This window comes from Rhinopithecus roxellana, chromosome 8 (assembly GCF_007565055.1).
Source record: "Rhinopithecus roxellana isolate Shanxi Qingling chromosome 8, ASM756505v1, whole genome shotgun sequence".
In the NCBI taxonomy this organism is placed as follows: Eukaryota; Metazoa; Chordata; class Mammalia; order Primates; family Cercopithecidae; genus Rhinopithecus; species Rhinopithecus roxellana.
In genome coordinates, this window is record NC_044556.1 from 35,067,537 (window position 1) to 35,093,553 (window position 26,017).

The window sequence follows — 26,017 nt, forward strand, 5'->3', positions numbered from 1 at the left end:
ACTTGGACATGAAAAGAGATGGGACACTAAGCACCCAGAGGGAAAGACCAGAAGCTGCCACACACGTTGGAGCCTGTAGCCTTTATTCATGCCCCCCTGACCAAATGCAGTGAGAGACAAGGCCCCTGCCAAAAACGACTCCAGGGGCCTGGGACTTCTGGCTCCCCGACTGCAGATACTTTCCTGTGAGCCAGAAGTGTATAAAGTGCTGGTGTGTGACCATCCTTTGGGAAAGGTCAAAGGGGCAAGAGCCCCAGGGGCCCTGAGGCAGGGCAGGGCGTAGGCCTGGCTCCCAGAGCACTGGGAGGGAGGGCCTGCACCACCCCACCACCTCAGGGCTAGGAAACCTCAATGCAGTCCTGGGCAGGAGGGAACTGAAAAGGAGAGCCTTCAGCATGGAGCCCTAAAGAGGCTGGGGTTGTAGGGGGATAATTTCTGTACCCCTGTTGAAGGGAGGGGGCATGTTTGGAAAGGCCTTGGGGATCTCAGATAATGGGACAGCCCCTCCGGCGCTTGTTCTTGCGGACCTGGAGGCCAGCCCGAGTGGCCATCTCAAACACCTCCCGCACTCCCTCCTTGGTCTTGGCTGAGCACTCAAGGTAGCCAAAGGCGCTGATCCGGTTCGCCATGTCCCGGCCTTCCTCAGACCGAACCGGCTCCTGAGAAGACAGAAGATGAGGGGTCAAAGGAAGCTGGTGACTACATGAACCTCTCCTGCCTCACCCATAAGTGCAGTAGCTGGAACAAATGCCTCCTCCTCCTCCAGTCCTGACCCAAAAAAAACCACCCAGGCCCCAGCTACCCAGGGCAGCTTCTGGGCCAGGGATCCAAAAATCCCTCCAGTCCCTCCCTCTATTCCCGTGCAGCCCCACCTCCTCCCACACACAGCCCCCAGTTCTCTTGCCTGAATGAGCGCCTCCCACCTCCTGACTGCTCTGCCTCCATCCTCACTCTTCCAGTCAGAATTATTTTTCTAACACACAGACCTAACATCTCCCCACTTTGAAACTTTGCCGTAATTATCTTTGCATTTCTTATCCTGACAGCTTTTTTTAATAAACTCTAGTGCTCTGGCTAGAGAGCCACTTAGGTCCCTGAGTAAGCCAGCTCTCTCATCCCTTCTTCCAGCCATTTACACAATGCCTGCCCTCATTCCCACATCCACATCACCCTACACCTCCCCCAGGGGCACTGTGATGGCACAGCCTGGGTACCCCAAGTGAAACAAGCTGTCTCCCCGAGGGCAGATTTTCTTAATCATCTTAATAGTCCCAATTCTAAAGAGAATGGACAATTAACTGGAATAAATAAAAATGCCAAGTGACTTTGGACAAGTCACTTCATTCTCTGATACCTCATCAGACACAACCCTACGGGTCCTCCCTCACCAGGAGATATTACCATCTCCCCTAACACATGGCAGTAGCTGGAAAGAAGCTCCCTTTGCCCGTCTGCAACCCCTCAGAGGGTGCCTTCTTCCCCAGGGGCTCCAGCCTGGCAGCCGCACCCACCTGCTTCATCTTGGCCAGCTCTCTCCTGGTGTGCTCATCTTGCCTCAGGTCCTTCTTATTCCCCACCAGGATGATGGGCACGTTGGGGCAGAAGTGCTTCACCTCTGGGGTCCACTTCTCAGGAATGTTTTCTGTGCAGACATGCCCCAACAGGTGTTGGTGCCTCCACTTAAGCTAGAAAGCTCCCCTGGGGGGCCCTCATCTTCCCACAGCAGAATCTTAGAAGCCATTCAGCATGATGGTCCCTTTCACAGCTCAAAACCTCAAGAGCAGTATGCCCTCAGAGGGCCAGTTACCACAGTAAAGGAGACCAACAGGGCCTGAGTGCTCCCCTGCATCCCCGCCCCCACCTCTGAAGATGACTGAAGACAGGCCAAGCACGACACCTCTGGCTGATTCCGAAGGGTTCTCAGTCCCCTCCCTCCGATCTCCTCACCCAGGCTGTCGGGGCTGTCGATGGAGAAGCACATGAGGATGACATCAGTGTCCGGGTAGGAGAGAGGCCGCAGTCGATCATAGTCTTCCTGCCCTGCTGTGTCCCACAGAGCCAGCTCCACCTGACACACAAGGCCAGTGAGTAGCTGGCCTGAGGGCCCCAACCCTGCCACCCAAAGGTCCTCTGAAACCACTGTTCTTTGGGCTCACTGAACTTCTTTATTGAGTACCTGCTATGTGCCAGGCATTGTATTAATCACTGTCCCACAACATAAATTAGGTCAGTTTGTTAAAGAAAGCTAAGACACGTGTTTGACCCTTGAGTTGCCACTGTGAGCACCATTATTTTGGTTAATTCTCACAACAACCCTTTGAGGGAGGTCTTACCATCATCCCCATTTTGCTGGTGGGGGAGCTTAAACCCAGAGGCAAAGGGACTCGGCCCAGGTTACAGAGCCAGTCTGTGGGAGAACCAGAAAGTATATCCAGGTTTTTTAAGACTGCAGATGTACTTCCTAACTTTTACTGGTTCCAGCAGGGAGAATGACGCAAGGACAGGGGTAGGACATACTAGGTCATTCAGTGACTGGGGGCGGGGTCTCAGGGTCGGGTGGGAAGGGCATCTCTGCCTTCACCTGCTTGCCGTCCACCTCAATATCTGCAATATAGTTCTCAAAGACAGTAGGGACGTAGACCTCTGGAAACTGATCCTTGCTGAAGACGATGAGGAGGCAGGTCTTCCCACAGGCACCATCCCCAACGATCACCAGCTTCTTTCGGATTGCAGCCATGGTGGGGCTGCCGGGAAAGAGGTGTTGAGGTTTTGAGGAAAAGCCATTGAAGTCCAAAAACACTTCTCTGGGGCCCCCAAACCTTCCTGGAAACCGAGGCATCTAGCAAAGGGACAGGGGGCTTGCTCAGGTATCTTCTGGTCAAACACCAATTGTGCAACAACAGAGCTTGAAATTCCTAATCTCTGGGTCAGGGACAGGTCTCCTTCAATGGGTTAGAATACAGTGGTGGGAGGTGGACGATGACCCCACTTGGGAGCTGGAAAACATGAGTTTCAATCTAATCCACTTGCCAACTTGGGGACTCCAGGTAGCTAGAGAGCTGCTCAGGGATGCGGGACGTCCAGGGAGCAAGCTTCTATCTACTTCACACATCAGGGTTTCGAGTCAGACTTCACTGGTTACCAGGATTTTGATGCATTTACAGTTTAATAATCTCTAAGGTCCAATCTAGAACAGATTGTCCCTCAGCACAAGTCATACCTGTCCAGTCACAAATGAGGAGTCCCTTTCTAGGACCAGAGTAGCAGAATCAGCTACCAGGTGGTAGGTGGGTGAAGGAAGAATAGAGTCCCTAGGTGCCAGGGACTCTGTCGGGCATTTTGGCAGGAATTATCTCCTTTGTTCCCCAGATGCCTGGGAGGTAGATGGTGCACCTTTCCATTTTGACAAACTAGGAAACTAAGGCTCAATGAAGTTAAGACAGATTCAGAGCTGTGGCTTGTAAGCGGCAGGGACAGCATCCAAAGCAGGACTGTGTGACTCAAAGCCGTGCCTCTTCGACATGTCACCTCAGCGGTAGGAAGGAGAGCAGAAGCAGGGAAACCCAGAGGACAGGGGCAGCAGCCAGCCAGCTTCCCTGGTCCACCCCACCCGGTCCCCAAAGCCCCAAGTCATACAAAGGAGGCTCAGTCCCAGCAGTGCCCACAGCTCGAGTTTGGGCAGGCTGCCTTCCTCCCCCCTTCCTCCTGGGCCTGCCAGCAACACTGGGTCACTCAGCCCCTGGCAGGGGACAATGACCACACTGTAGGGAGCCACACATCCACCACAGCATAGTGACTGAGAAGAATCCACCAGGGAATCACCTCCACCCACTCTGGAACAGTCCCTTCCTCTCTTGGTCCAGCTCACCCACAGGCCCTGCCCACTCCTCCCTGTGACTCAGGGCAAGGAGTCAGCTTCCCGGGCTTCCAAGTGTCCCCCACCCCCAGCACACACGGTGAGCATCTGCACAGTTCATCACACCTTCGCAGCTTCCCTCACTTCCTCCTTCCCTGGGGAGGGGAACTGACCTCCAGCCCGCTGAAGTTCCCAGGCTGCAGGAAGAGAGGGCGGGCTCTGGAGCTGAGATGAAGTCTAGGCTGTTGGGAAGGGGGAGGGGGCTAGAGTCTGGGTTGGGAGGAGTCCCAAAAGAAGAGACAAATGAGGGCCAGTCCCAGCACCAACCAGGCAGGGAGCAGTTAAGAAAGCGACGGTAACCTGATCTCGGCTTCAAACCTAGCTTTTTCTCTCAGTCCCACATCCTGTCAAACTGGGCTGACTGAACGCCTCTACTCCCCACACCCCACCACCACCTCACACTGCCCTTTAGGAAACGAATACTCCAGCCCCAGGCCTGTTCCCTTCAACAGTAGATCCTGGGTGGCCCTTCCCTTGCCTCCACACACATTCACAAAACTGTCCGTTTTGTGGACATGAGTCAGAGAATTTACAGGAGTTCAAAGTACACAGCCACACTCTTCCCACCACAAAACGGACTCTCTCTGATTCCCTAGAAGACAAGCAAGAAGGCATTCACCCTGCCGGCAGATAGCCTCCAGAAATGGAAACCATCCTCCAAAAAGAGGGTTCCTTGGGAATTCTATCCAGGTGACTGACGCTAGGATTTCTTCCAACTCCTCCACCCACTCCATTAGTTCACCTTGCCCTGTTTTGTAAAGATGGGCTGGGGTAGCCCCAACCTAGGGTGGGCAGTGTTGATGGAGGGCAATCACTACTGGGGTGAAAGCCAGTCACTTAGGCATGAGTATGTCACTGCTGTCCCCCCAGCAGGGTAATTCAGATGGCACCAGAGTGGTAGGAGGCAGAGGACAGAAGCCCGGGGTTGAGGCATGCGTTAAGGGACCTGGAGCCTGCAGCTCAATTAGAAGACTTTCCCTCCAGGCTACGGTTGGGCCGTAACAGCAGGCAGCCCAGGCCAGGCCAGGACACTAGGCCCAAGGCCAAGATGGCATGGATAACTCCCTATGGGAGGCAGCCCCAGAGGGACTGTCCCACTGACCCCTTAAGAGGGGCAACTGAGCCCCACACAGGACCTGGAATGGAGCCTGGAAGTTCTGGGGCCTTCCGCAAGACAAGACAGTGTGGATACACCAGATCTCTCTCCAACCGCTCTCTTGAATTCCCAGATGATCCAGAGCGGCCGGTTGACTTTGCTGACCCACCCTACACCTAGGGAAGGAATCCGTTCTGGAGATACCAGGAGATACCGCATTCTCAACTTTAAAACCAGAGTGAGGGTGGGACTCGGTGTCGGGATCCCAGCCCCAAACCCCAGGATACTCTTTCTTGGTTCGAGTATGAAGAAGGAGAATGATTCTCATTCTCATTTTCTCTCCCTCTGTCTGTACACACACACACACACACCCACAGAGTTGGATCCTTCCCCATCTCCCTTATCTTCAACACAAGCGGGCTCCAGGAACCGTCTAGGGCGGCGTCCAGACCCTGCCGAAGAGTGGCAAGTCCCAATGGTCACATCCCGCCCCTATTCCCGCCATGCCTCCCTCCTGGCCTGGAGGAATTCCCACCCCATCCCACTCTAGGTCAACTGCGGCCGCCCGCCCTGGGGGCTGGAGCGTCTGAGTTGAGGCTCCCTCGCCCCTCACCCGGCGGGGCAGGTTCCAGGAAGCTGTAAGGAGAGGGGAAGGAGCTCCGACTCGGACCTCAGGAGGCCAGAGCCCCTGCCAGCAAGTCCGGGCCCCCTCGCTGCAGCCCGGGGAGGTGCAGACGCGGCCCGACCCCCGCCCAGCCCGGATGCCAACTCCGCGGGGAGGGAACGGGGTCCAAGCCCAGGCCGAAGCCCCCTCCCCGCACGGGCCCCGATCTCCGGCCCAGAGAGGAAGGGAAAGTGCTCTCCCGGGGACGAGTTCCCAAGACGCCCCGCCGCCCGCAGCCCCGGCCCAGGGTACCTTCGGTTCCGCCGCCTCCAGCTGCGCGGCCGGTGCCGGAGGCTCAGACTGACCCCAGGGCCCCGCCCCGCCCTCCTCCAGCTCCGCGGCGGGGAGGGCGGGCCCGGCAGGGGGAGGGTCGGCTGGGGGCGGCCCCTGGCTCGGCCCGCCCCGGCCCGGTGCAGGGCCGCCGCCGCCGCTTGCCTGGTCCGCAGGCCTGCGGCCGGGGGTGTCCACTCCGCCAGGTAGGGGAGGGCCACGGGGTTATTCCCGGACTGCGGAGGAGCGGGGCGAGCGGGGCGAGCACTACCTGGGTGAACTCACTCTGCCCAACCTTCCAGCCCCTAGGGGAGGACCGGCGTCGGGAAAGTTAAGAGTGCTCGGGGTGGGGTCAGGAAGGGCCGCTGCTGCCCTCCTGTGGCCAAGCAGCCACTCGCTCCTGCTGCACCTGGGACCTCTCCGGAGGCGGGACTGGGAAAGGGCAGCCCCCGGCACGTCCCAGGGCCCGGCGCGGGTGTGTTGGTTGGGGGAGATGTCTACCCTCTTGTTCCTAGGATCGTATAGCCCAACGTCATCCCCCAAACTTGAAGACCTCTCAGAGCCGTTCAGACCCAGACCACCGTTCCTCCTCACAATTCGCTTTCCTCCCTGGGCCTGGAATTTCCAGGAGTCCAATTCCTACCTACTCCTCAAAGGGTACTCCTAGAAATGCTTCCGGATCCCAGCTAGGAATTCTGTTCCCACTTCTAGTTCTGACTTGGTGTATAGGATATTTACCTACACGCGTGTCTCCCTTTCCTGTAAGGAAGCTGAGGAGATGGGAGTAGAATGAGGACATCCACCAACATTTCATTGGCTTGTGCTTGGGACACTACACAGCTTAACCCTTTCAATATTCATCACAGATCTTTGGGGAAAATATACCTATCCCCTTTTGCCCATAGGGAAGCTGAGGCTCAGAGAAATCAAGTGGCTTACACACATGTTTTTGACTTGTGACAGCAAGAATTCACACAGCCGGGCCTGTCTGACTTCCCAGGCTCCTCCAGCCTGTCCCTTCCCCCGTTGTCTAGCACAGTGAGTGGCACATAATAGGTTGCCAACAAATACTTGATGAATGAATGAATGTTAGGAGTCATACAGACTTTATCTGAAGTGCAATCCAGACATTTGACAAATGTGAAAACTGAGGTCCGCAGCAGTTTGGCCCCAGGCCTCTTAACTGACTCAGTAAACATTTCTTGAGGGTGAACTGAGAGCTATGTTTGGAAGATCCATTTCTGCCTTCAAACAACTTAAGAGTCTAAATGAGGAATGCAGACAGTTTCAAGATGGCTAACATTTATTGAATCCATATTACATGGACCTGGGTCCACATACATTAACTACAAGAATCTCATGAGGTAGCTATCTCCATTTTACTGAGAAGCAAATTGAGGTTCAGAGAGATTACAAAGCTAGTGCTGGGTCTGACACTAGAACCCAAACAGCTGAACTCTAGAGCCCCTGTTCTTAATTGCTACTCCCTACTGACTCCTAATGTAGACAGTTATAATACAGGAGGTCATTGCTGTAGTGTGGGCGTGTGTGGCTGCGGGATACCCAGTCCTGAACAGGTGAAGTTTTCAAGATAAGGTGATGTGTAGATTTTTTTAATTTTAATTTTTTTCTTTTTTTCTTTTTTTTTTTCTTTTTTTTTTTTTTTTTTTTGAGACAAGATCTCTGTTGCCCAAGTGTGCAGGGCAAAATCTCAGCTCACTGCAGCCTCAACTTTCTGGGCTCAAGTGATTCTCCCACTTCAGCTTCCCCAGTAGCTGGGACTACAGGCGTGTACCACCACACTTGATTTTTGTATTTTTTGTACAGATGGGGTCTTGCTATATTGCCCAGGCTGGTGACGGGCCTTTTCTAATTATTTTGCTCATCTTTATTTTTGCTTCCTTTAGCTTACTTTGGGTTTAATTTGCTGTTCTTTTTCTAGCCTGTTAAGGTGGAAACAGATCACTGATTTGAGATCTTTATTCTTTTCTACTAAAAGCAATACTCTTAATTTCCTTGGATGCTTAACTGCTTCCCACAGGCACTCACCACTACATTCAGCTATTTTTTTCTTTTTCTGTAGAGATGGGGTCTCACTATTGCCCAGGGTGGTCTTAAACTCCTGGGCTTAAGCAGTCCTCTCACCTCTGCCTCCCAAAGTGTTGGGATTACAGGTGTGAACCACCATGCCCGGCAGTAGATGTTGGATAAGTTGGAGCTACTAAAAGCCCACAGTTATGCAAACCCCAGGAAGTTGGTGGTGGTGGTGAAAAATGAGGCTGGAGAAGGAAGCAGTGGCTGGATCATGAAAGACCTTATATGCCATGCACAGGAGTTGAGTGTTGATTTTGTTCTAGGCGCAGTAAGGAGCCACTAAATGTAGGAGGCCAATATAGTAAAAGGTGGTAGTGACTGAAGGCAGAGAGGTGGAGACAAGTAGAGAAATATTTTTAAAGGTCTATAGTCAACAATACTTAGTGATCAATTACCTTGATGGGAAAGAAATGAAAGCAAAGGGTGACCAACTCCAGGATTTCTAACTGGAGCAGTAGAGCTGGTGCACGTTGAGGGGATATACCAGGAGAAGGAACATGTTATGGAAGGCAGTGGTGAATTTAGTTTGAGGTATTTGAATTGAAGTGCCAACGGGCTGTCTGGGAGATGACTGGAATGTGTGGATCTAAAGCTCAGGAAGGGTCTGGGCAGATGGGTGAAGCCACAGAAGTGGCCAATGACACTCACAGCAAATGCGTGGAGTGGAAAGAGTGGTGGGCGGAATAAAGAACCTGGGGAATACCACATTTCTAGAACTATTCTGGTGCTCTTTCCACCACCCCACAGAGTTTTCTTCTTATCTTTCAGTTTCTAGTCAAAGCAAATAAAGACACACACCTTTATCCATCTGGTTTATTTGCCAATAGCTATAATTTTGGATATAGCGGGCATCCCTTCTTCAGTTAAGCTGCCACTAAAGAAGGGTCAGGGAGACAACTTCAGAATTTGGGCTGTGAGAAGAGTAAGTATGGAGAGGCTGGGATGGTGGTGGGAGGGATGATGTTCAGCCCTTCAGGAGTAACTGCCTGGCCCTCCCAGGGGGATGACGAAGACAGAGATGTCATCCCCGGAACCCAGCTTGTTGTTGGGGAGACGCCAGCCACGGTCCCGGGGGGTACCCCGGGCCCCCAGGACCAGAGCTTGGGCCAGAGCTGTATACCTGCCAGGAGCACACATGCACATTCATGTACCAACATGTATGTGGGAAGACAGATACACAGGCCCAAATGTGGGGTCCCAAGCATTGCTTCCCTTTGACCCTTCCTTCACCAATGCCATTCCCTTACCACCATGCAGCCCCTACCTGCTGTGGTCATTGGGCTCATAGGCCGACAGCACCCTGTCCACAGTGGCAGCTACCTCATAGTCAGTAGTGACATCCCATAGGCCATCTGTTCCCAGGACTAGCACATCATCTGGGCAATGCTCATATTGCGTCAGGTCATATACTCGTACCTGGTGGGAGAAAAGCGGGGAGAGGATTGAGGTGTGGCGTTTGCTGGACAGGGAGCTTGGGGATAAAGGGACTGCAGATGAAAGCTGGCCTGAGACCCCCAGAGAAGGCAAGATGTGGTTTAAGGGGGCCACCGTATGGCTCACCTCAGGGAAGCAGGAGAGAAAAGGCTTGATGGGCAGGGTGGAACTGCAGACCTTAAGCTTGTGGTCTCCCAAGCCTCGGGTCACCCCAATGGTGGCCATCACCCGAGCCTGAAAGAAATGAGGAGGGAGTGCCACTGTAGTCCTCTGCCAGATTCTCTGAAACCAAAGATCCCTTCCACCCCTACCCTCAGGTAGAACCTCCACCTCCCTAGACAAGTTGTGACGGGTCCTCCTGCCCTCTCCCACCTCTACCATGAAGTTTACCTTTTTGCCCTCCCCACAGACCAGAGGAAACCTGAGATCCTCCAGCTCGATCTTTTTGTAGGCCCTGGGGAGGGGGGAGTAGAGGAAGCATCACCCAGGCATCAAAGTCCCTCTCCCCGAGGAGCTGTGCACCCTCACACAAACCCCTTAGAAAGGCCACATCCTCCCAACTCCCAGCCTCCAGCTTCCACCTGGCTGCGGGGCGAGGGGCTGATTGTGTTGCCATGGGAACGGGCCCCAGCTCTGAGGGAAGTGTTACCAGCCGGTCATGTTCTGGTCCCGGTACAACATCCTCTGCCCCAGCTCCTTGGGCAGAACTCTGCGGGGGAACTCAAGGTGGGTGAATTCACTGCCTAGCAGCTCTGGTTTCAGGAAGCCCTAGAGTTAGGGATGATCAGAACAGAGAGCCAGGGGGCATTATGCTCACAGCACACGCTGGTATATAGATGACGTTAACTACAGCAGACCCTTAAATAGAGTTTACCATGTGCCACACGTTATTCTAATATTAGCAAATATTAACTCATTCACTCCTCACAACAGCCCTTAAGGCAGGAACTATTGAGGCACAGAGGTTAAGGGAGGGAATTGCTGAGGTCACACAATTAGCAAAGCTCTCAGACCAGGATGCATCCCGGGCTTCCAGCTCCACAGCCACCTACGTGTAGGCACTAAGCTGTACTGCCTTTCAGAGGCCTTTGCTGTTCCCTTCCCCAACCTCAGTCTCTACTTCCAGCCTCAGCTGGGGCCACAGTGGGAGCACTGGATCAGCCCAGTACTGCAGCCTCCCTGCTGCAGCCTCCCACCAGCTCAGCCCTGCACTCCATAGTCCACACAGCGGCAGTCCCAGTAAGGTGCCTTCTGTGCCTATGGTGGGGGTGTGAGAGTTCTCAGGTCCATGGGGTGCAGGGAGGCGCAGGGAGGCACAAGACCCGACAAAGAATGGGGGTAGGGAGTTTGGTTCCTACTTACAAGCAGCTGAAGACGCTGGCGCTCAGTCTCCGGGGTAAACTCTCGGGACATTGGAATGATTTCACCATTCCGGACAATGATGGCCCTGCCCAAAGAAAGAAAAGGAATTGGGACCTGGTTCTCTTCAGACCCATTCATGAAAAATTCCAGAAAGACCAGGCCCTCTCCATAATGACCTTTCAGATTCCTTACCCAGACCCCCATATCTGCCCCCAACCCCACCCAATGGCTATTTCAGCCCACTCCTTATGTCTGTCACCCCTCTTGACTCCCTCTAGTCTTGATTTTTAGCCCCTGCCATCTCACTCTCCTGTATTCCCCCATCCCAGAGAGTGTGGCCCTCTGTCGCCACTCTCAGAGCCCCCTCCCCCTTACCTGCTATCGCCTGCATTGGCCACGTACACCTTGCCTAGCAGGTAGACCACAACCAGTGCACAGCAGCCCCCCTCCACTTGGTGGCCACGCCGCTCCCGGGCCATCTGCTCATCCTGCCACATAAGGGTCAGAGGTGGGTAGAAGGAGAGGTTCCAGGCACACAGTCACCTTCCCCCTACCCCTTCCACCTGTAGGAATCAACTGGCCCAGCCAGGCTACACTGGAAGACAGGAGAGAAGACTGGGTTATAACTGCCCCTTCTCCCTCCCCTCTGAACCAAGCTCTGCTCAGGCTCTCAAAGGTGTTGTGGGTTCTCAGCATAACCCCCTTAGGCCACCTGGCTTCCACACAGAGTTGGCCAGAGTGGCTGCCTAGCAGACCCTTGGCCCAGGTCACCCACTCACCATGAGCTGGAAGGCATTCTCAATGGCCCCCACTACCAGGCTTTCGTGGGTCACTTCCTTCTGTGAAGACCAGCAGGACTGAGGGCCAAGCAAGTGAGAGGGATCGGAGGAATCTGGGGTCCCCGGGGTGGTCGGGAGGCAGAGGGGTGGTGGCGAAGGGTCCTGAAGTATCTCTACCAGGTCCTTTAGCTGCTCTCGGATATGGCGATGCAGGAGCCGTGAGGCCATTTCAGCAGCTCCACCCCCTGCATGACCATCAAATAGGCCCCAGTAGTAGAAGCAGAGTCCCTGGTGGAGGAAAAGTTGGAGGTGAGTTGTGTGTGTTTGTTTTGTGTGTGTGTGTGTGATGCCAGGAGAAGAACAAGACTCTGGGCATCCATACAAACATCTGAGAAGTCAGTATTTGCTACTGAAGGCAAATTAGGTTTATTCACTTATTCACATAAGGCTACCTATGTTATCAAGAGAAAGCAAAGGCTCAAAAAGCCAAACTCAGAGGATAACACATCCCAAACTCAGCACCGGCAATTAAATCATCCATAAATATGTGAGCCTCTACATTTTAGGTGGGAAAGTAACATTCATGCTTACATGGTGGAATCTAACTGATGAATGCCAGGTAAAGGTTCTGTGCCAGAAGGTAGAAAGCCAGTGAGTTAGTCAGGTCTTCCACATGGCTCAGATTTAAAACCAGAGGCCTGAGTCCCTGGGGAGAGGTGTCACTGTGTCTCTGGAGTCTGGGAAAGGGGATCCGGGCTTACCTGGCCTGGGCTAAGCTCCCTAGGTGCCCCTGTAACACTCCTCCGACCTTCCACATACACCACTTCACAGCAAGCTTGGTCCTCATTGTGCCGACTCTTGCCAGCATTGATGACCCTGCCAGGCCAGAATGACCACATCACGTTGGAAACCAGACCAGGTCCTGGAATAACCCCCACCTTAGACACACACCGTCTCCTGTGCCTGCTGGCCAAGCTGAGAAAGGTCACAGCCACCTGGGATCCAGGCCAGAGGGAGGAGGAGAAGGGAGGGCTGGCAAGGTGCAAGGACTACTGTTTGGGTGGCCGGCCCTACCACCTCACAGAAAGGCCAGCAGGAGCTTCTGGTCAACTGCTATGTCCCCTGCCTGCCTCACTTCCCCCATCCCTGGCAAAAAAGAAAAAAGAAAATGAAAGGCATTCCTAGTGGTGCTTCTGGGGGAGGGGCTAGATGGTAGCAGAAGTTTTATTTCCCTGCTAGCTACACCCTACATCTCACCCTCAACCACTATCAACTCTCCCAGTGCCTTGTCCCCAGCACCTCATCCTCATGGGCACACCCACCCTTATCCTAAAACCATCCAGCGAAAGTTTCTGCTGCCTTGACAATGAGGAAGTTCTCCAGCCCAGATCGGGAAAGAGGAATTGAAATAGAGTAGAAGTGGAAGCCCACCTGGACTGGGCAGGAACCACATACCCATAAGCTCCTCCCACACCGGAGGCTAAGGGAGGTGGTGGTGGGTCCATGGGCCACCAGCCACCTTCCTCAGCGAACTCAGCGCCCCCAGCTCCCTCGGTGCTCTGCGTTCCCGACAGATGCATTAAAAATACACACAGCCCTGGGGAAAGCCGGCCGGTCCGGCCAGGGGGTCCGCTTCTTTGCCAGGCTAGCACGAGTTGGCAGGCTGAGGGGCATCTAAATGGGACCCTCCTCTACCCTGGGCGTCCCCCTTCCCGCCCCTGGGGAAGCTGGCGGCCTGCTGGTGTCGCGGGCTATTTCTGGGTGTGGAGGGGGAGGGGAACTACGGTAAGAGGGACAGGGAACTGGGGCGCTGGAGCCGGGAAGCGGGTGAGCGAGTCTTCCCAACCGCTATGTCCCCTAATAAAAAGAACTCCGCTCCTTCGTGAAACCCCTTCTCCCTCAGCCTTTAAGCTGCCGGGCCGCGACTGGGAACTGGCCAACTCATCCTTCTCAGGGCCCTCCGCCCTCCGGGCTCTGGGGAGAACAGGTCCTGAGGCAGCGTGACCGAGGGCAGTCAATGAGCGGGAAGGACCTGAAGAAGGTGACACAGGCTGAGCCCGACTGGAAAGTGGGCTGGGAGGGGGGGGCAGCACGAAGACCAGAGAATAGCAAAGGTCCTGGGAAAAGCGAGCTCCTGGCCCGGACGCAGTGTGGGGAACGCGTCCTAGCGCCGGGGATGCGGAGCTGGGGAAAGGAGTGGGAGCCCCATCCTGGTTTGGGTGCCCCAGGGGGCGCTCACTCGGCGTAGCCTGTGCTCCAGGGCAGGCGGCGGCCCGTGTCCGGGGGGCTTTGCACAGCCCGGCCCGCGTGGTCATCGGCGCGTCGCAGCCCCCCGGGGCTCAGCTGCAGAAAGGTCGGTCTGGAGAAGCTCGCTCGAGTCTCAACAGCCTTAGCGGGCGTCGCGCTCCCGCTCCCAGCCTTCGCAGGTGGGCTCCTGGGCGCTTCTGGAGCGGCAGCGGGCGGCGCCGAGGCGGCGTTGGGCAGGTCCGGGGATTTGGGGCGCGGAGGCGGAGCGCCCCCAGAGCTCACCAGGTGCGCCACGGCCGAGCGCACCCGGTTTAGCATGCTGCCTCCCTGCCCCGCCCTCGGCCGCGGCCCCGCCCCCGCCCAGGCCCCGCCCCCAGGACTCGGGGTGGGCGGTGCTCGCTCCAGCCAGCCCTTCCCGGCTACTGGCTCCCGGCCAGCTGGGCGGGTCCCGGGTGAAACTTGCCCTTGCTCTGGGCCACCCCAGGAACAGGCCCAAGGACCCCTGGCCTCTGCCCCGCCCCATTTCGGCTTGGCCCCGCCTCCGTTTCTTAGGGGTAGGTTCTGTTGCTGTGGGAAGGGGGCGGAGAGAAGGAAACCTTATTTCAGCTGTGCGCTAGATTAGACATCAGCTAGAACGTCTCCATTGTGACAGGGGTTGAGGGACAAGGGGGTGCGGTCTCCTCGCTCTCGGTTCGGTGTGGCCAGCCTGTCCAGACAGCCATGGAGCTAATGACCTCAGACCAAAACAGGAGCTTCGGAGCCGCTGGTATGAGGCGCCAGGTGTGACACCACCTCTGGATGGGGCTGCTGGAGCGAGAGCGGGCAAGCTGGTACCGGGTGGGGGTGCGGGGATAATGACCAGGCTGCAGCCGACCACCCCGGAATCAGGAGCCGGGGTAGATTCCTGGGCTCCTGATGCGCTGTTCCCCATGAAGACCACCTCTAGATCTGGGAAAGCGGTTGCCACTCCCACCCTCCTTTCTCTCTCAGAACCCAGGTCTTTCCCACAATGTAGACCTTCCCTGATCACAGCAGGACTAGATATTAATAGTTAGGATAATAACAACATAACAAATACTATTTGTTGAAGACTTACTGCCGACTAGGCTCTTTATAAAGCACGTTCCATACATTATTAGGTTATTTATCCTGCACACCAATCCTTCAAGGTGGGTTTTTTCTATCAGTTTCATGGATTAGGCAGAACTGGACGCTTCTTGTCATTTTACCGTGACTTGCCCCAAGAGGTCACACAGTCAGTGAAAGATTCACACCTATGTCTGCCTCCTGACATTCAAACCTGCTTTGTCTTAAGAACCAAGCTTAGTTCTCTGGATCAGGGAGGAAGGGCTAGAAAAGAGATCAATGGCAGAGAGAGGAGTGGGGGTTCCTCCCCTCCCATCCTTCTCTTAGGGCCAGGGCTGAGAGCTGTCCGGGAATGCTAAGCAAGTTCTATGTCTGCCGCCAGGGGGAGACAGAGGCCAGGCTAAGCCTTTGCCTAAGAAGCGTAAAAGCCCACTCGCTGGAAGACCAGGACCGAGCCCAGCGACTGGTTGGCTGCCTGTTCTTCCTAATTTCTCCCCTCTGGGAGAGGGTGATACTGACCTGATGCCACAAAAGCTCTGTCTCTAAATCGCCTATCAGAAAGTTGATCACTGGGTATCCACAGACACCACCCACCCACACATCTCAAATGGCGACAAGGCTGTTGTGGCCATCATGCAAGTTGGAGGTAGCCATCAGGGACTACTACACCCAGTTCACGGCTGGAACTTTTCTGAGCTCTGTCGGCCATGTGCTTCCTGACCACATCCCACTCTGTTCCCCAGGCTAAACTGTGTCCCCAGAAGGGATGACTTTCTTGGCATCTTCCAAATAAAGATCCCACAGTGGTCATTCAGGTTGATAGGCTTACTATGCCTGCTATGTTGCACCTGAGCTTTGGGCAGAGAGAGCCAGAGGAAAAGAAGTCACAGGAGAGAAAAAAACAGACCCCAAGGCAAACAGAGCAGCAAAGGCAGACAGGGACAAAGAACAACCTGCTTCTATAGGTTTTCCCCTGCTATTTGAGAAACATTGGAACCAACTCTCAGAGAAATAACAGCAGCAGCAAGCCAGCAACTGAAGAAACAAATATAACTCCTGGTTGTTTTTTATTATTCAGTGTTTCTGGGACAGTTTACTTACCGCTTCTTGGTGTCACCCAGCTTCCTATTCCCTGCCCTTTCTAGCACCATGGTGTGGCTGCAAGAGGTCCGCAGAGGTAAGCCCAGAGACCCCCAGCCCCAGCACCAGACGACCAGCACGGGATGACAGCTCCCTGCGGCTCCAGAACAGCCCCCAGCCATGGCCTCATCCTAAGGCTCCCCTCTCTCTGAACCTCTCACCTCCTATTCCTGACATCATTATGCCTCCTCCATCCTCAGACTGTCCCAGAACCTGGTGAGGTCATCACCTCTACTCATCCCTGAGGCAGTGGAAAGTGAGAGGGAAAAGGGGGTGGGGTACGAAGAAGCAGACTTGTGGGATGTTTTTCTCTGTGAAGAGTGAGACTCTGCTCAGTGACTGGCCCTGCCGGGGGAGCGTGAAGCTTGAGCCAAGGAGGGGGACTGGACAGCCTCAAGACAGGCCCCTTTATCTCAGGCCATGTTGGTGGCTCAGGGCCCAGAACTGGTCATCTTCTGCCTTGTCTCTCCCCTTCACATCACCCCAAACCCAAAGGCCTCTTAAACTAAGAGGAAAGTTCCTTCAAATTCACAGAACACAACTCCCTCTCATTTGTCTAATACTTTCACATCCAGAATAGATCCCTGTAAAGAATTATTCAGTTGCAATTAATTACATTACAATTTTTCTGATAAAGAAACTGGATCTCAGGCCAGGAGTGGTGGCTCATGCCTATAATCCCAGCACTTTGGGAGGCCATGGTGGATGGATCAGTTGAGTCCAGGAGTTCCAGACCAGTCTGAGCAACATAGCAAAACCCTGTCTCTACAAAAAATACAAAAAATTAACCCTGGCTTGGTAGTGCATTACAGACTATGCCTATAGTCCCAGCTACTCAGGAGGATGACATGGGAGAATGATTTGAGCCCAGGAGTTGGAGGTTACAATGAACCAAGATCTGGGTGACAGAGTGATGAGACCCTGTCCCCCTACAAAAAAAATAAATAAATAAGAAAGGAAAAAGAATGAAAGAAGGAAGGAAGGAAGGAGGGAAGGAAGGAAGGAAGGAAGGAGGGAAGGAAGGAAGGAAGAAAAGAAGGAAGGAAGGAAGAAAGGAAGGAAGGGAAACAAGAAACTAGGTCTCAGTTTAGTTCCCATGTTGGTATTCACAGTTATCATCCATAGGGACCATTCATAGCCTACTACTGTCCTCCTGCCTAATGCCCACACCCTTATACTTCCTCTAGCCCTCCCAGTCCCTGAGAGCACCACTCCTGGGAGAGGAAGAGATATTCACTATTCCCTCCTAAATATCAATCTAGAAGAGTGCTGTCGAACAGAACTTTGCGCACTGACGGGAATGTTCTACATCTGCTCTGTCCAATACAGCAGTCCCTATCTTCGTGTGTCTATTGAGCATTTGAAATATGGTTCATGCTAATGAGGAACTGAATTTTGAGTTTTATTTAATTAATTTAGATTTAAATTTAAGTATCAACATGCCACTAGTAGCTACAGTCTTGGATAACGCAGTTCTGCAATCTTCGAAGCTCAAAAACCCTGAGGGTATAGTGAATCACTGGTCACTCCCAGCTCCTTTCCCCCCAGCACCCCCAGCTCCCCTGAGCCAGGGCACTGAGGGCCAGCAGACCTTGAGGGTTTTGAGGGACCTCCTCTGAGTTGCCGGGCCTGCACCAGGGAGGTGTCCAACCGCACTGAACCTGCGGGGGCCGGATGTCCTCTCTCCCTTCCTCTTGCCCTCGGCCGCCAGGGGCCGCTGCGTCCCGGCTGTGCCCATCCGCTCAGCCGAGCGCCTGGCGCTGTCCCGAAGGAGGCGGCTGCGCCCACGCGGGGCTGGAGGAGCAGGGATAGCCCGGGGCGAGACGGCGGTTGCGGCGGGGGCTGCGCGCTCCCCGGCCTGCCGGCAGGAACCCTGGAAAAAACCCTGCTGAGTTCTGCAGAGCTGGTGGGGCCGGGCCCGGAGCTACCCTGTGCCCAGAGCCGGGCCTGCCCTGCGGATGATGCCAACCTGACCAGAACCCCGCTGTCCCGGGGCGCAGCAACTTGGTGAAGGGGACAGGGCTCCGGACTAGACAGCACCCAAGCTGGCCGCTCCCTCCCAAAGTCCGTCTTTCGGAGTGTTGGTCCCTGGCTCAGGGGCAAGGAAGACTTCAGGCCAGCAGGTCGAACCAGTGGGCACCACCATGGACCAGGTAGGTCCCAGGTGTGGGGCTCAGAATGTGGAGGAATGAGTAGGGGTTAGGGGGGTTTGTGGGGAGAGAAGGTGAAGAAAGGTTGAAGGTTCTTGTGGTTCACATCCTCAAATCCTTATAATGCAGGCTGTTAACTCAGCCTCACTAAACCCCTGGATTGGGGTTTAGGAAAAATAGGCTAGGAAACTGAGGCAGGAGCATGGAAGTCGAAAAACAAATCCCAGAAGCTTCTATGTCCAGCTGTTTCCGGGGTGGGGGGAGGGAATAGAATGCCAGGGATGAGAGCCCAAATGAACACCCCCCACCCCTCTGCTGCCCACCCCACCGAGGTCTTTTGGGCCTTGGGGTTCCTAGGAGAGATGCCTGAGTTGGATTGGAGGATGTTGCAGCTCAGAGGGAAATAGGATCACCTGACAGAAGACAAAGCTGCATTTGTGATGGTCAAAAAGAGGGGGCAGGGAGAAGAGATGCCTACTCAGAAAAGAGGCACATCTAGAAGGGTGGGAAGCTCAGCCCATGGAGCACACCCATCCCCTGGGAGTTGGCACCTCTTCCTCTGTCTTCCTCCACATCCCCCTTATGCTCTCACTCCTGGGAGCTAGGACTCAGGGGTCTCTGTCCTTATGGGACCCCACCATCCTATATGTTTCAGTTCTGCCTCCCTTTAGAGCGGTGAGGGAAGAGAGGTTCTTAGGGAGACATGGAAAGCTATTGGAGGCTGTGGCCTTCAAAGGCTCAGGGACCTGAAGTGTCCCCATTCTAGTCCTCTGGAGTGGGAATGGGGGCGAGGATAGCTAAGCCAAGCCAGCTCCATGTGAGTCCAGGAAGCAGGGGCCATAATGGGTAGGAGGTGGAAGCAGAGAGGATCAGGGCCTCAGGAATCTTTCCCACATGCCTCTTCCAGCAGGAATCTGTCAGGTTCTGCTCCTTCCTTGACCCTCAGCTCCCCCCCAAGGCCAGAGAGATGACAGCCGTGATTCTTAGACTCCTTCCTACCATCACCCTGCTTCACTCTTGGGATAGAGAAGCTCCCTCAGGCCACCTTTCTCAGGTTCACCACCCTGTGTGATCCCAGAGTCTGCAAGGGTCCCTCCAGATTCTCAGGCTAGAAGAGACTGTCCCTGCCCTGGCACCTGAGAACAGCTTCAGAATTGGGCTGAACTTCAGTGCCCAGCCCACCCCCTTGCCCTCTCCCAGGTTGTCCTTCACCCCCTGCAGAGCCATGGGCTCCCTTTATCCTTTGCAACCCCCTAAGACTCTTTCCTACTTGTCCAGGTGGAGTGAGTCTGAGGCCAGCAGATGAACAGACAGAAATTGAAAGATCCCCAAAAAGGTGAGTGAGGAGACACTGAAGATGGGGAGTAGCGGGGGTGGACAGATATCAGGTACCCTATCCGTCGAGTAACTGGGTCCTGGCAGTTGGTTTGGCCTCTGGTATTCCCAAAGCTGCACTGGCACTTGTGGGGGCCCAGCAGTGCTCCAGGCCCACCCATGAGCTTGTGGCCTTGCTGCCTCCTGGTACTGCTCCCACTCCCTTCTATGACTGGGCAGCTCCTAGCTACTCTGTGCCTCTTGCTTCCTTAGGATTCCCTCCATTTCCAGCCTGCCCTTTGGGGTAGCTTTGGGAGGCCCAAACCATCAACGATGAAAGAGGAAAAGGAAAGGGGAAGAGAGCAGAGGCAAGGTGGTACAGTGGGCAGAGGGCAGGCTTCTAGGCTCTGGACTCTTCCACCCACATGCTGCCTGGCCTTAGGCAAGTCATTTGACTTCTATTAGCCTTGGTTTCATCTCTTCCTTTTTAAATTTAAATTCTGTTTAAATTGAAGTGCTACTGCATTCTCGTGGTTGGAAGCTCAAAAAGCAAGAAATAAATCAGAAGAAAAATGTCTCTCTTCTACCTCCATCTCCCAGCCAACCAGTTTCCCTTTTTGATGGCAAACAATATTACTGGTTTTAAAATACATTTTTCAAAGCTAGTTTATGCATATCTGAGCAACATAGATAATCCTTCCTTTATATACATTTTATTATATTTATTTTTTGAGCTGGGGTCTCACTCTGTTGCCCAGGCTGGATTGCAGTATCTCAGACATAGATCACTGTAGCCTCAAACTCCTGGGCTCAAGCAATCCTCCCACTTCAGCCTCTGGAGTAGCTGGGACGACAGGTGTGCACCACCATGCCTGACTAAATTTTTAATTTTTTATAGAGATGGGGTCTTGCTATGTTGCCTAGGCTGGTCTTGAACTTCTGGCCTCAAGTGATCCTCCTGCCTTGGCCTCCCAAAGTGCTGGAATTAGAGGCGTGAACCACCACTCCTGGCCTGCCTTATACACATTGTATACACACCATTTTACACTTTGCTTTTTTTCCCCCCTTAACAGTGGATTATCACTGGAGATCATTGCATGTGTCAGAACATAAAGCATTTCCCCATTGGTTTTTTAACAGCTATCTGGATGGGACTGCATTTGTACAGACTCTTTATGATGTATTCAGCCAGTCTTTTAATGATGGCTGTTTAGGTTATGTCCCAGCTTTTTGAGCTTTGGTTTGCTCATTTGTAAAACAGGTAATAATAATCTTACTTTGTAGGACAGTTGTGAAGAATTCAAGAGTGTGCATGTGAAGTGCTGGAACCAAGCACTCAAAGAGTAGGAGTCAGTATTATTGTCCCTCCCATGTCACAGCCCCCCATGGGCCCATATCTAGTTCATCCTCCAAGATGTCTCTTAAATGTCGTCTCCTCCAAAGGCTCTCCTTTTCTTCTTGTAGCACTCCTTACTGCCTGCATGACTCTGTGCCAGGTTGAAAGATGCCTGGGGACAAGGTGTGCCTCCTCCCCATCTTTGTGCCTCCCAGTGTGTGTGGCACAGAGAAGGTGCCCAGGCTGGGCACAGGGTAGCTTCTGCCTGGAGCTGAGCAGAATGTGTGCTTCTCTCCACAGGATGAGCGAGAGGGCTGCGCGGAACTGGAGCAGAGGCGGCTGGCTGCTGGCACTGTGCCTAACCTGGCTGTGGACCCGCCTGACCTTGGCTGCCTTGCAGCCTCCCACTGCCACAGGTTTGGAGGAGGTGGCAGGGCCCAGGGAGGGAGTTTCCCAGGACACCTGGGAAGCTGGACACCACTCCACCTTGTTCCATAGCAGGCAGGTCTCCGAGGCAGAGTAAAATCCAGAGATTCTAGGGGTTCCGGCTCCTCCTCTGCTCTTTACCCAGGGAACTCTGCCCATCCCTGCTGTCCTGCCCCAGAGAAGGTCTGGGCAGACCCTGTGCTCACCTCTTCTTCCAGGCTGGAAGGTGTTCTGTAGTGAGAGAAGCCCTCGGGTGGGGGCTTAACTCTAGCCTCCTGGCCTAATTCTGTGGTTTTCCTTCTGGGATGGCTAAAGCCTGTGTAAGCGGATGATCCTCCCCACGCATTGTAAGCCCTGGGGCCCTTGCCCTCACCCTGAGGAAGCGGGGGAAGCGGGGCTGGTGCGGGACTCTGTCTTCTGCCAAAGGGTGAAGAGCAGGGCCTCACAGGGGAGGGAGGAAGAGTAGGAGCTCTGTGAAGCGGCTGGAAGATTTCATTCACTTCCTCCTCCCCTGCCACTGGCCATCTCTTCCACTCTTCCATAGCCCTCCTTGAAGCAGGAAGGAGGGGCTGGAGGCCAGCCCGGGTGGCGGGAGGGAGTGGGTCGGGCATGTTGGGCGTCTGATCCTGGACGGCTCCCCTCAGTGCTTGTGCAGCAGGGCACCTGCGAGGTGATTGCAGCTCACCGCTGCTGCAACCGGAACCGCATCGAGGAGCGCTCCCAGACGGTGAAATGCTCCTGTTTTTCTGGCCAGGTGGCCGGCACCACGCGGGCAAAGCCCTCCTGCGTGGACGGTGAGTGAGAGACCAGGACCTGGGCAGGGCCCTGAGCCGAGCCATAAAGAGGCCTGTTCAGGCCTCGCCATCTGCTGGGGATACAATTTCATACCCGTCTCAGGGCTTTCATGATAAGTCTCAACTGGTGGGGCCCCTCTGGGAGAAGAGGGCAGACGTGGCCATCCCTGTGTCATAGATGAGAAAAGCTCTCGTTATGCGCACAGCCTCCCACACTCCCGTGCCCTCTGCCTGGTGTACACACAGGCACTTTCCCTCACACAACCCCACTCCTCTCCCACACACTTCCTCCAGCTCCTTCCCCTGCTGCTCCTTTCCCTGGCCGTCTCCGCATACCCTCCTCTCCTTCTCAGCCCTCCTCTCACACTTTCCTATGTGGACACATGTGATCCTTCACACCCACACTCATACCCTCACACTCATTTGGCACCCCATACACATGCCCACTGTGTCATGCACATACCAGCTATGCCAGCTATGCACTCCTGGTCTGTAGACCCCTCCAGACGACTCACACCCTTGCTCACACACCAGAGGGAGTATACTGGTTGGGCATCTATGCTAGTGACACGGTCACCTTAGAGACACTTTTGCCTGCCTTCACCCCTCACTGTCTGGGGAGATTCAGGGATCCGTGGGATTAAAGTTGAGGGTTATGTCCCCAGGCCTCAGCCTGAGTACTGCCTCTCTAGGCAGCCTGGAGTAGGGGAAAGACAAGGGAAATGCATGGCTCAAGGCCAGGGGTGTGTGGAAACGTGCACCTCATTCGCAGACCTGCTCTTGGCTGCCCACTGTGCTCATAGAGACCCTAGAGCTGCACTCCGCCTCCTGCTCCCACAGCCTCCATCGTCCTGCAGAGATGGTGGTGTCAGATGGAGCCCTGCCTGCCGGGGGAGGAGTGTAAGGTGCTCCCGGACCTGTCGGGATGGAGCTGCAGCAGTGGACACAAAGTCAAAACCACCAAGGTACCCTGGGTGGGCACCTCATCCCACCCTCCCCTTCCCCCTCTACCAGGGGCAGAAAAGGGGGCACAGAAGCCTTGGAGGTCTAGGATGTCAGTGTCCCAAGGTGAGATCGTGAACCATGAAATTCACAGACAGTCCTCCTAGGTCTGTTCTCACTGGGACTGGAGTTAGGGGGGTCAGGACTTGAAATCCAGTGTGTGCTGGGAAGATTCTTGATGTGCATATACCCTTGTTTCCTCCTCTCTGCCTGGAATTAGTTTGCTTCCAGAAAATATCAGGCCTATAAAAACATAATAGAGAATGGGAAAAATTATCTAGATAATTGAGGGAAGAATTGCTACTTCTACCTGAACTCCAGGTACAGTAGCCACTCTGCCACTCACCTCTGCCGTGACCGTCCCCCACCCCCACCGCATTCCCACTGTTGTTGACTCCCTACAGTTCATACCTACCCTCCTCTAGTCAGATTTCTCTGTCTACTGTCACAGCACCCAAGAGGATTATTACTTTCATGGTTTGCTGCCTGCCCCACAGAACAAGGGGTAAATTTTTATCAAACTCGTTAGCAGCTCCATGTGTTTCATGGTTAATCAGCTGCATTGCTCTGTCATCGCCATTGGTACAGAAGAGTGACACTACGGAGCGAGCCAGGGCTCTGCCTTTGGCTTTCCCTCCCTGCCACCACACGCAGCAAACAAGCAAACACAGAAGAAAATAGAGAAGGAGGGCCGGGCGCAGTGGCTCACGCCTGTAATCCCAGCACTTTGGGAGGCTAAGGTGGGTGAATCAAGAAGTCAGGAGTTTAAGACCAACCTAGGCCAACATGGTGAAATCCCGTCTCTACTAAAAATACAAAAATTAGCTGGGCATGGTGGCATGTGCCTGTAATCCCAGCTACTTGGGAGGCTGAGGCAGGAGAATCACTCGAACCTGGGAGGCAGAGGTTGTGGTAAGCAGAGATCATGCCACTGCACTCCAGCCTGGGTGACAGAGTGAGACTCCTTCTCAAAAAAAAAAAAAAGACAACCTTCAGCTTCTGAAGAGAGCAACCATTTTCACAGAGCACAGAACAAAAGGAGCTACAGCAAGAAAAAGTTTGACTGGCTCTAAAGTAGAGCATCTTCTTTCTGTCTGTAGGCAGGGATGAGGGACAGCCATTCTGAGTATATTTAAGATCAGAAGAGAATGAGACCCACTACAGAGCTTGTGACATTTGTCACCGTGTTATAGGTGTGGGTTTGGAGCCTGTAAGGAAGTGCTTACAATTTGGGTAGCTACTCTGAAGCAAACAGTGGGGAGGCTTGTGTGATGTATGTTTGCGTCGGTCACCAGGCCATGCTTTCCCAGCCCGGCCTGCTTTAGGGTGAGAGGATCGGCAGCAGTGGCCTCTAAGTGACCTGCATATTCTGGGTAGTCTCTGGCATGCTGGAATGGAATAGGCATTTGCTTCTCTAACCTTACCCTATCCCTTCTTCACCAGGTCACACGATAGCTCTTGGGGGTCATGGCCTGGACAAGAAAGGCTTGATTGAGTCATGGACTGAAGATTGGTATCCAGTCATCAGCCAGGAAAGATGGGGATTCACTTACATGCCTCAGCCCAAATGCAGCATCAGTCTTTCCGGGGCATTTCAGTTAAGCCGCTCAGCAGATATGGATGGATCTGCAACCACATACCTAGTGTGGAGCTGGGTTTCTCTGGAGACACGAAGGTCAACACACAATTCCTGCCCTTAAGGAATGTCCAGTTGAATTGGAGAGTTGATGACAGACAATTTAGATAATTTAGGTTAAAGTACTTGATACCAGATCGTGGCTTCTGGGCCACATGCTATGGCATGATGGGGGTTTGGAAATGAGATTCCCACAGTTCTTCAGATACCCTGTGGCCACAGGGCATAGAGACAAGAGGTCACATTCAGCACCCACCACCTCCCTCTTTCGCATCAGTTCTGAATCCCCAGCAAGCTGCTAACATGTTGCAGGAAAACACTCTCCCCTTATCCCAGACCGGCGGTATCTCATTTGGATGGGATTGGATTGACTTGGGGAAGGAAAGTAAAAATAAAGCCAAATAACTTCCCAGCAAATCTTCGGCACAGGTATGGCCTGGTTTGGGCCATTCATTGGGTATGGGATGGACAGGACTTTAAAATCACCTCCATGCAAGCACCTCAGGTTTTTTTTTGTTTGCTTGCTTATTTTAACAGATGAGGAAACAGCCCCAGAGAGGTGAGGCAGTTTGCCCAAGATCTCATAGCCTGGGCTCCCAAACCTCAAAGACTGATGATTTTCCATTAGCCTGAATAATAGGATTCCAACATAGGCCTCCCGTGTTAATTTTAACTCAAGTTACTGGAACCAGCAAAGTACAGGCTAGACAGCAGCAACATTTTTCTTGGGAGATGCTAGAGCAGGGACTTTTACTAAGGTCACTGTTTTCCTGTCTGAAATAATCCAGAATATCCACACACAGGGATGTGGGACCATCTGGTCTCCACTCTACTCTCATCCTCCAAAATTTCAAGCAGGTGTTATGACACCCAGAGGTCACTCAACTCAGTTACAGCTGGGGCTCAGCTGGCATCTCCATTGCCACTCTGACCCGTCTCTTCTGGAGTCTTTGGGCTATAATTCTCAAAGACTCTGGTTCCAGGAGAGATTCTAGGTGGGACGTAGAACTGGTTAGAGTCTTCTCTTTTCAGAGACCCCTGCCAGGCAGCAGAGGTGGAAGGCTAGAACCTCTGTTTAGAATTAAAGGTCAGTGCAGTCAGGCTGACACTCTAAATGGCTCAGGGATGATACACAGGCTTCAGGGACTCAGAGGCATGGGCTACTTAGATATCTCATCAGTAAGAGAATTGCAGCCTCTGAGACTGTGGGCACTTGAGATCACCAAGGCCCTAGGGAGGGGAGTGTCAGTAGAGACCAACCTGGACAATGC

The 26,017-nt window shown here is 53.8% G+C and overlaps 3 protein-coding genes across 8 annotated transcripts; 1 reads left to right on the forward strand and 2 right to left on the reverse strand.

Moving 5' to 3' along the window:
• Positions 1 to 62: 62 nt before the first annotated feature.
• Positions 63 to 6,240, reverse strand: RHOC (ras homolog family member C). 4 transcript variants are annotated; one of them, XM_030935381.1, is made up of 6 exons: positions 5,929 to 6,005; positions 2,582 to 2,744; positions 2,334 to 2,407; positions 1,948 to 2,068; positions 1,512 to 1,642; positions 63 to 659 (listed from the first exon to the last, which is right to left on the reverse strand). In XM_030935381.1, the coding sequence occupies exons 3-6, from the start codon at positions 2,343 to 2,345 to the stop codon at positions 486 to 488; spliced, it is 438 nt and encodes a 145-aa protein (XP_030791241.1). In that variant the 5' UTR covers positions 2,346 to 2,407; positions 2,582 to 2,744; positions 5,929 to 6,005; the 3' UTR covers positions 63 to 485. The 4 variants fall into 4 exon arrangements, with proteins under 4 accessions (XP_030791241.1, XP_030791240.1, XP_010357352.1 ...); XM_030935380.1 differs by lacking the exon at positions 5,929 to 6,005 and adding an exon at positions 4,030 to 4,093; XM_010359050.2 differs by lacking the exon at positions 2,334 to 2,407 and having other exon boundaries at positions 5,929 to 6,240.
• A 2,595-nt stretch (positions 6,241 to 8,835) lies between these two features.
• Positions 8,836 to 14,201, reverse strand: PPM1J (protein phosphatase, Mg2+/Mn2+ dependent 1J). The gene is made up of 10 exons (XM_010359049.2): positions 13,855 to 14,201; positions 12,377 to 12,491; positions 11,616 to 11,903; positions 11,212 to 11,324; positions 10,837 to 10,921; positions 10,124 to 10,242; positions 9,865 to 9,928; positions 9,601 to 9,708; positions 9,305 to 9,456; positions 8,836 to 9,160 (listed from the first exon to the last, which is right to left on the reverse strand). The coding sequence occupies exons 1-10, from the start codon at positions 14,178 to 14,180 to the stop codon at positions 9,013 to 9,015; spliced, it is 1,518 nt and encodes a 505-aa protein (XP_010357351.1). The 5' UTR covers positions 14,181 to 14,201; the 3' UTR covers positions 8,836 to 9,012.
• Positions 14,202 to 19,358: 5,157 nt separating this feature from the next.
• Positions 19,359 to 25,158, forward strand: TAFA3 (TAFA chemokine like family member 3). 3 transcript variants are annotated; one of them, XM_010359046.2, is made up of 5 exons: positions 19,359 to 19,574; positions 21,189 to 21,304; positions 21,959 to 22,108; positions 22,881 to 23,073; positions 24,554 to 25,158. In XM_010359046.2, the coding sequence occupies exons 2-5, from the start codon at positions 21,190 to 21,192 to the stop codon at positions 24,603 to 24,605; spliced, it is 510 nt and encodes a 169-aa protein (XP_010357348.2). In that variant the 5' UTR covers positions 19,359 to 19,574; position 21,189; the 3' UTR covers positions 24,606 to 25,158. The 3 variants fall into 3 exon arrangements, 2 of the variants coding, with proteins under 2 accessions (XP_010357348.2, XP_010357350.1); XM_010359048.2 differs by having other exon boundaries at positions 19,513 to 19,574; positions 22,949 to 23,073; XR_747512.2 differs by having other exon boundaries at positions 19,519 to 19,574; positions 22,912 to 23,073.
• The last annotated feature ends 859 nt before the right edge of the window (positions 25,159 to 26,017 follow it).

What these genes read in the sequence shown, in the direction of transcription:
- PPM1J (XM_010359049.2), bottom strand. Translation starts at nt 14,180, where the DNA reads ATGCTAAACCGGGTGCGCTCGGCCGTGGCGCACCTGGTGAGCTCTGGG. An exon ending in GACCAGAACATGACCGGCTG is followed by an intron (nt 9,929 to 10,123) that starts GTAACACTTCCC and finishes CCCCCTCCCCAG; the next exon opens with GGCCTACAAAAAGATCGAGC. An exon ending in TTCTCTCCTGCTTCCCTGAG is followed by an intron (nt 9,457 to 9,600) that starts GTGAGCCATACG and finishes TTCTCCCACCAG; the next exon opens with GTACGAGTATATGACCTGAC.
- TAFA3 (XM_010359046.2), top strand. Translation starts at nt 21,190, where the DNA reads ATGAGCGAGAGGGCTGCGCGGAACTGGAGCAGAGGCGGCTGGCTGCTG. An exon ending in GCAGCCTCCCACTGCCACAG is followed by an intron (nt 21,305 to 21,958) that starts GTTTGGAGGAGG and finishes GGCTCCCCTCAG; the next exon opens with TGCTTGTGCAGCAGGGCACC. An exon ending in ACAAAGTCAAAACCACCAAG is followed by an intron (nt 23,074 to 24,553) that starts GTACCCTGGGTG and finishes CTTCTTCACCAG; the next exon opens with GTCACACGATAGCTCTTGGG.
- RHOC (XM_010359050.2), bottom strand. Translation starts at nt 2,737, where the DNA reads ATGGCTGCAATCCGAAAGAAGCTGGTGATCGTTGGGGATGGTGCCTGT. An exon ending in TTGAGGTGGACGGCAAGCAG is followed by an intron (nt 2,069 to 2,581) that starts GTGAAGGCAGAG and finishes CTTGTGTGTCAG; the next exon opens with GTGGAGCTGGCTCTGTGGGA. An exon ending in AGCTGGCCAAGATGAAGCAG is followed by an intron (nt 660 to 1,511) that starts GTGGGTGCGGCT and finishes CTGTCTTCTCAG; the next exon opens with GAGCCGGTTCGGTCTGAGGA.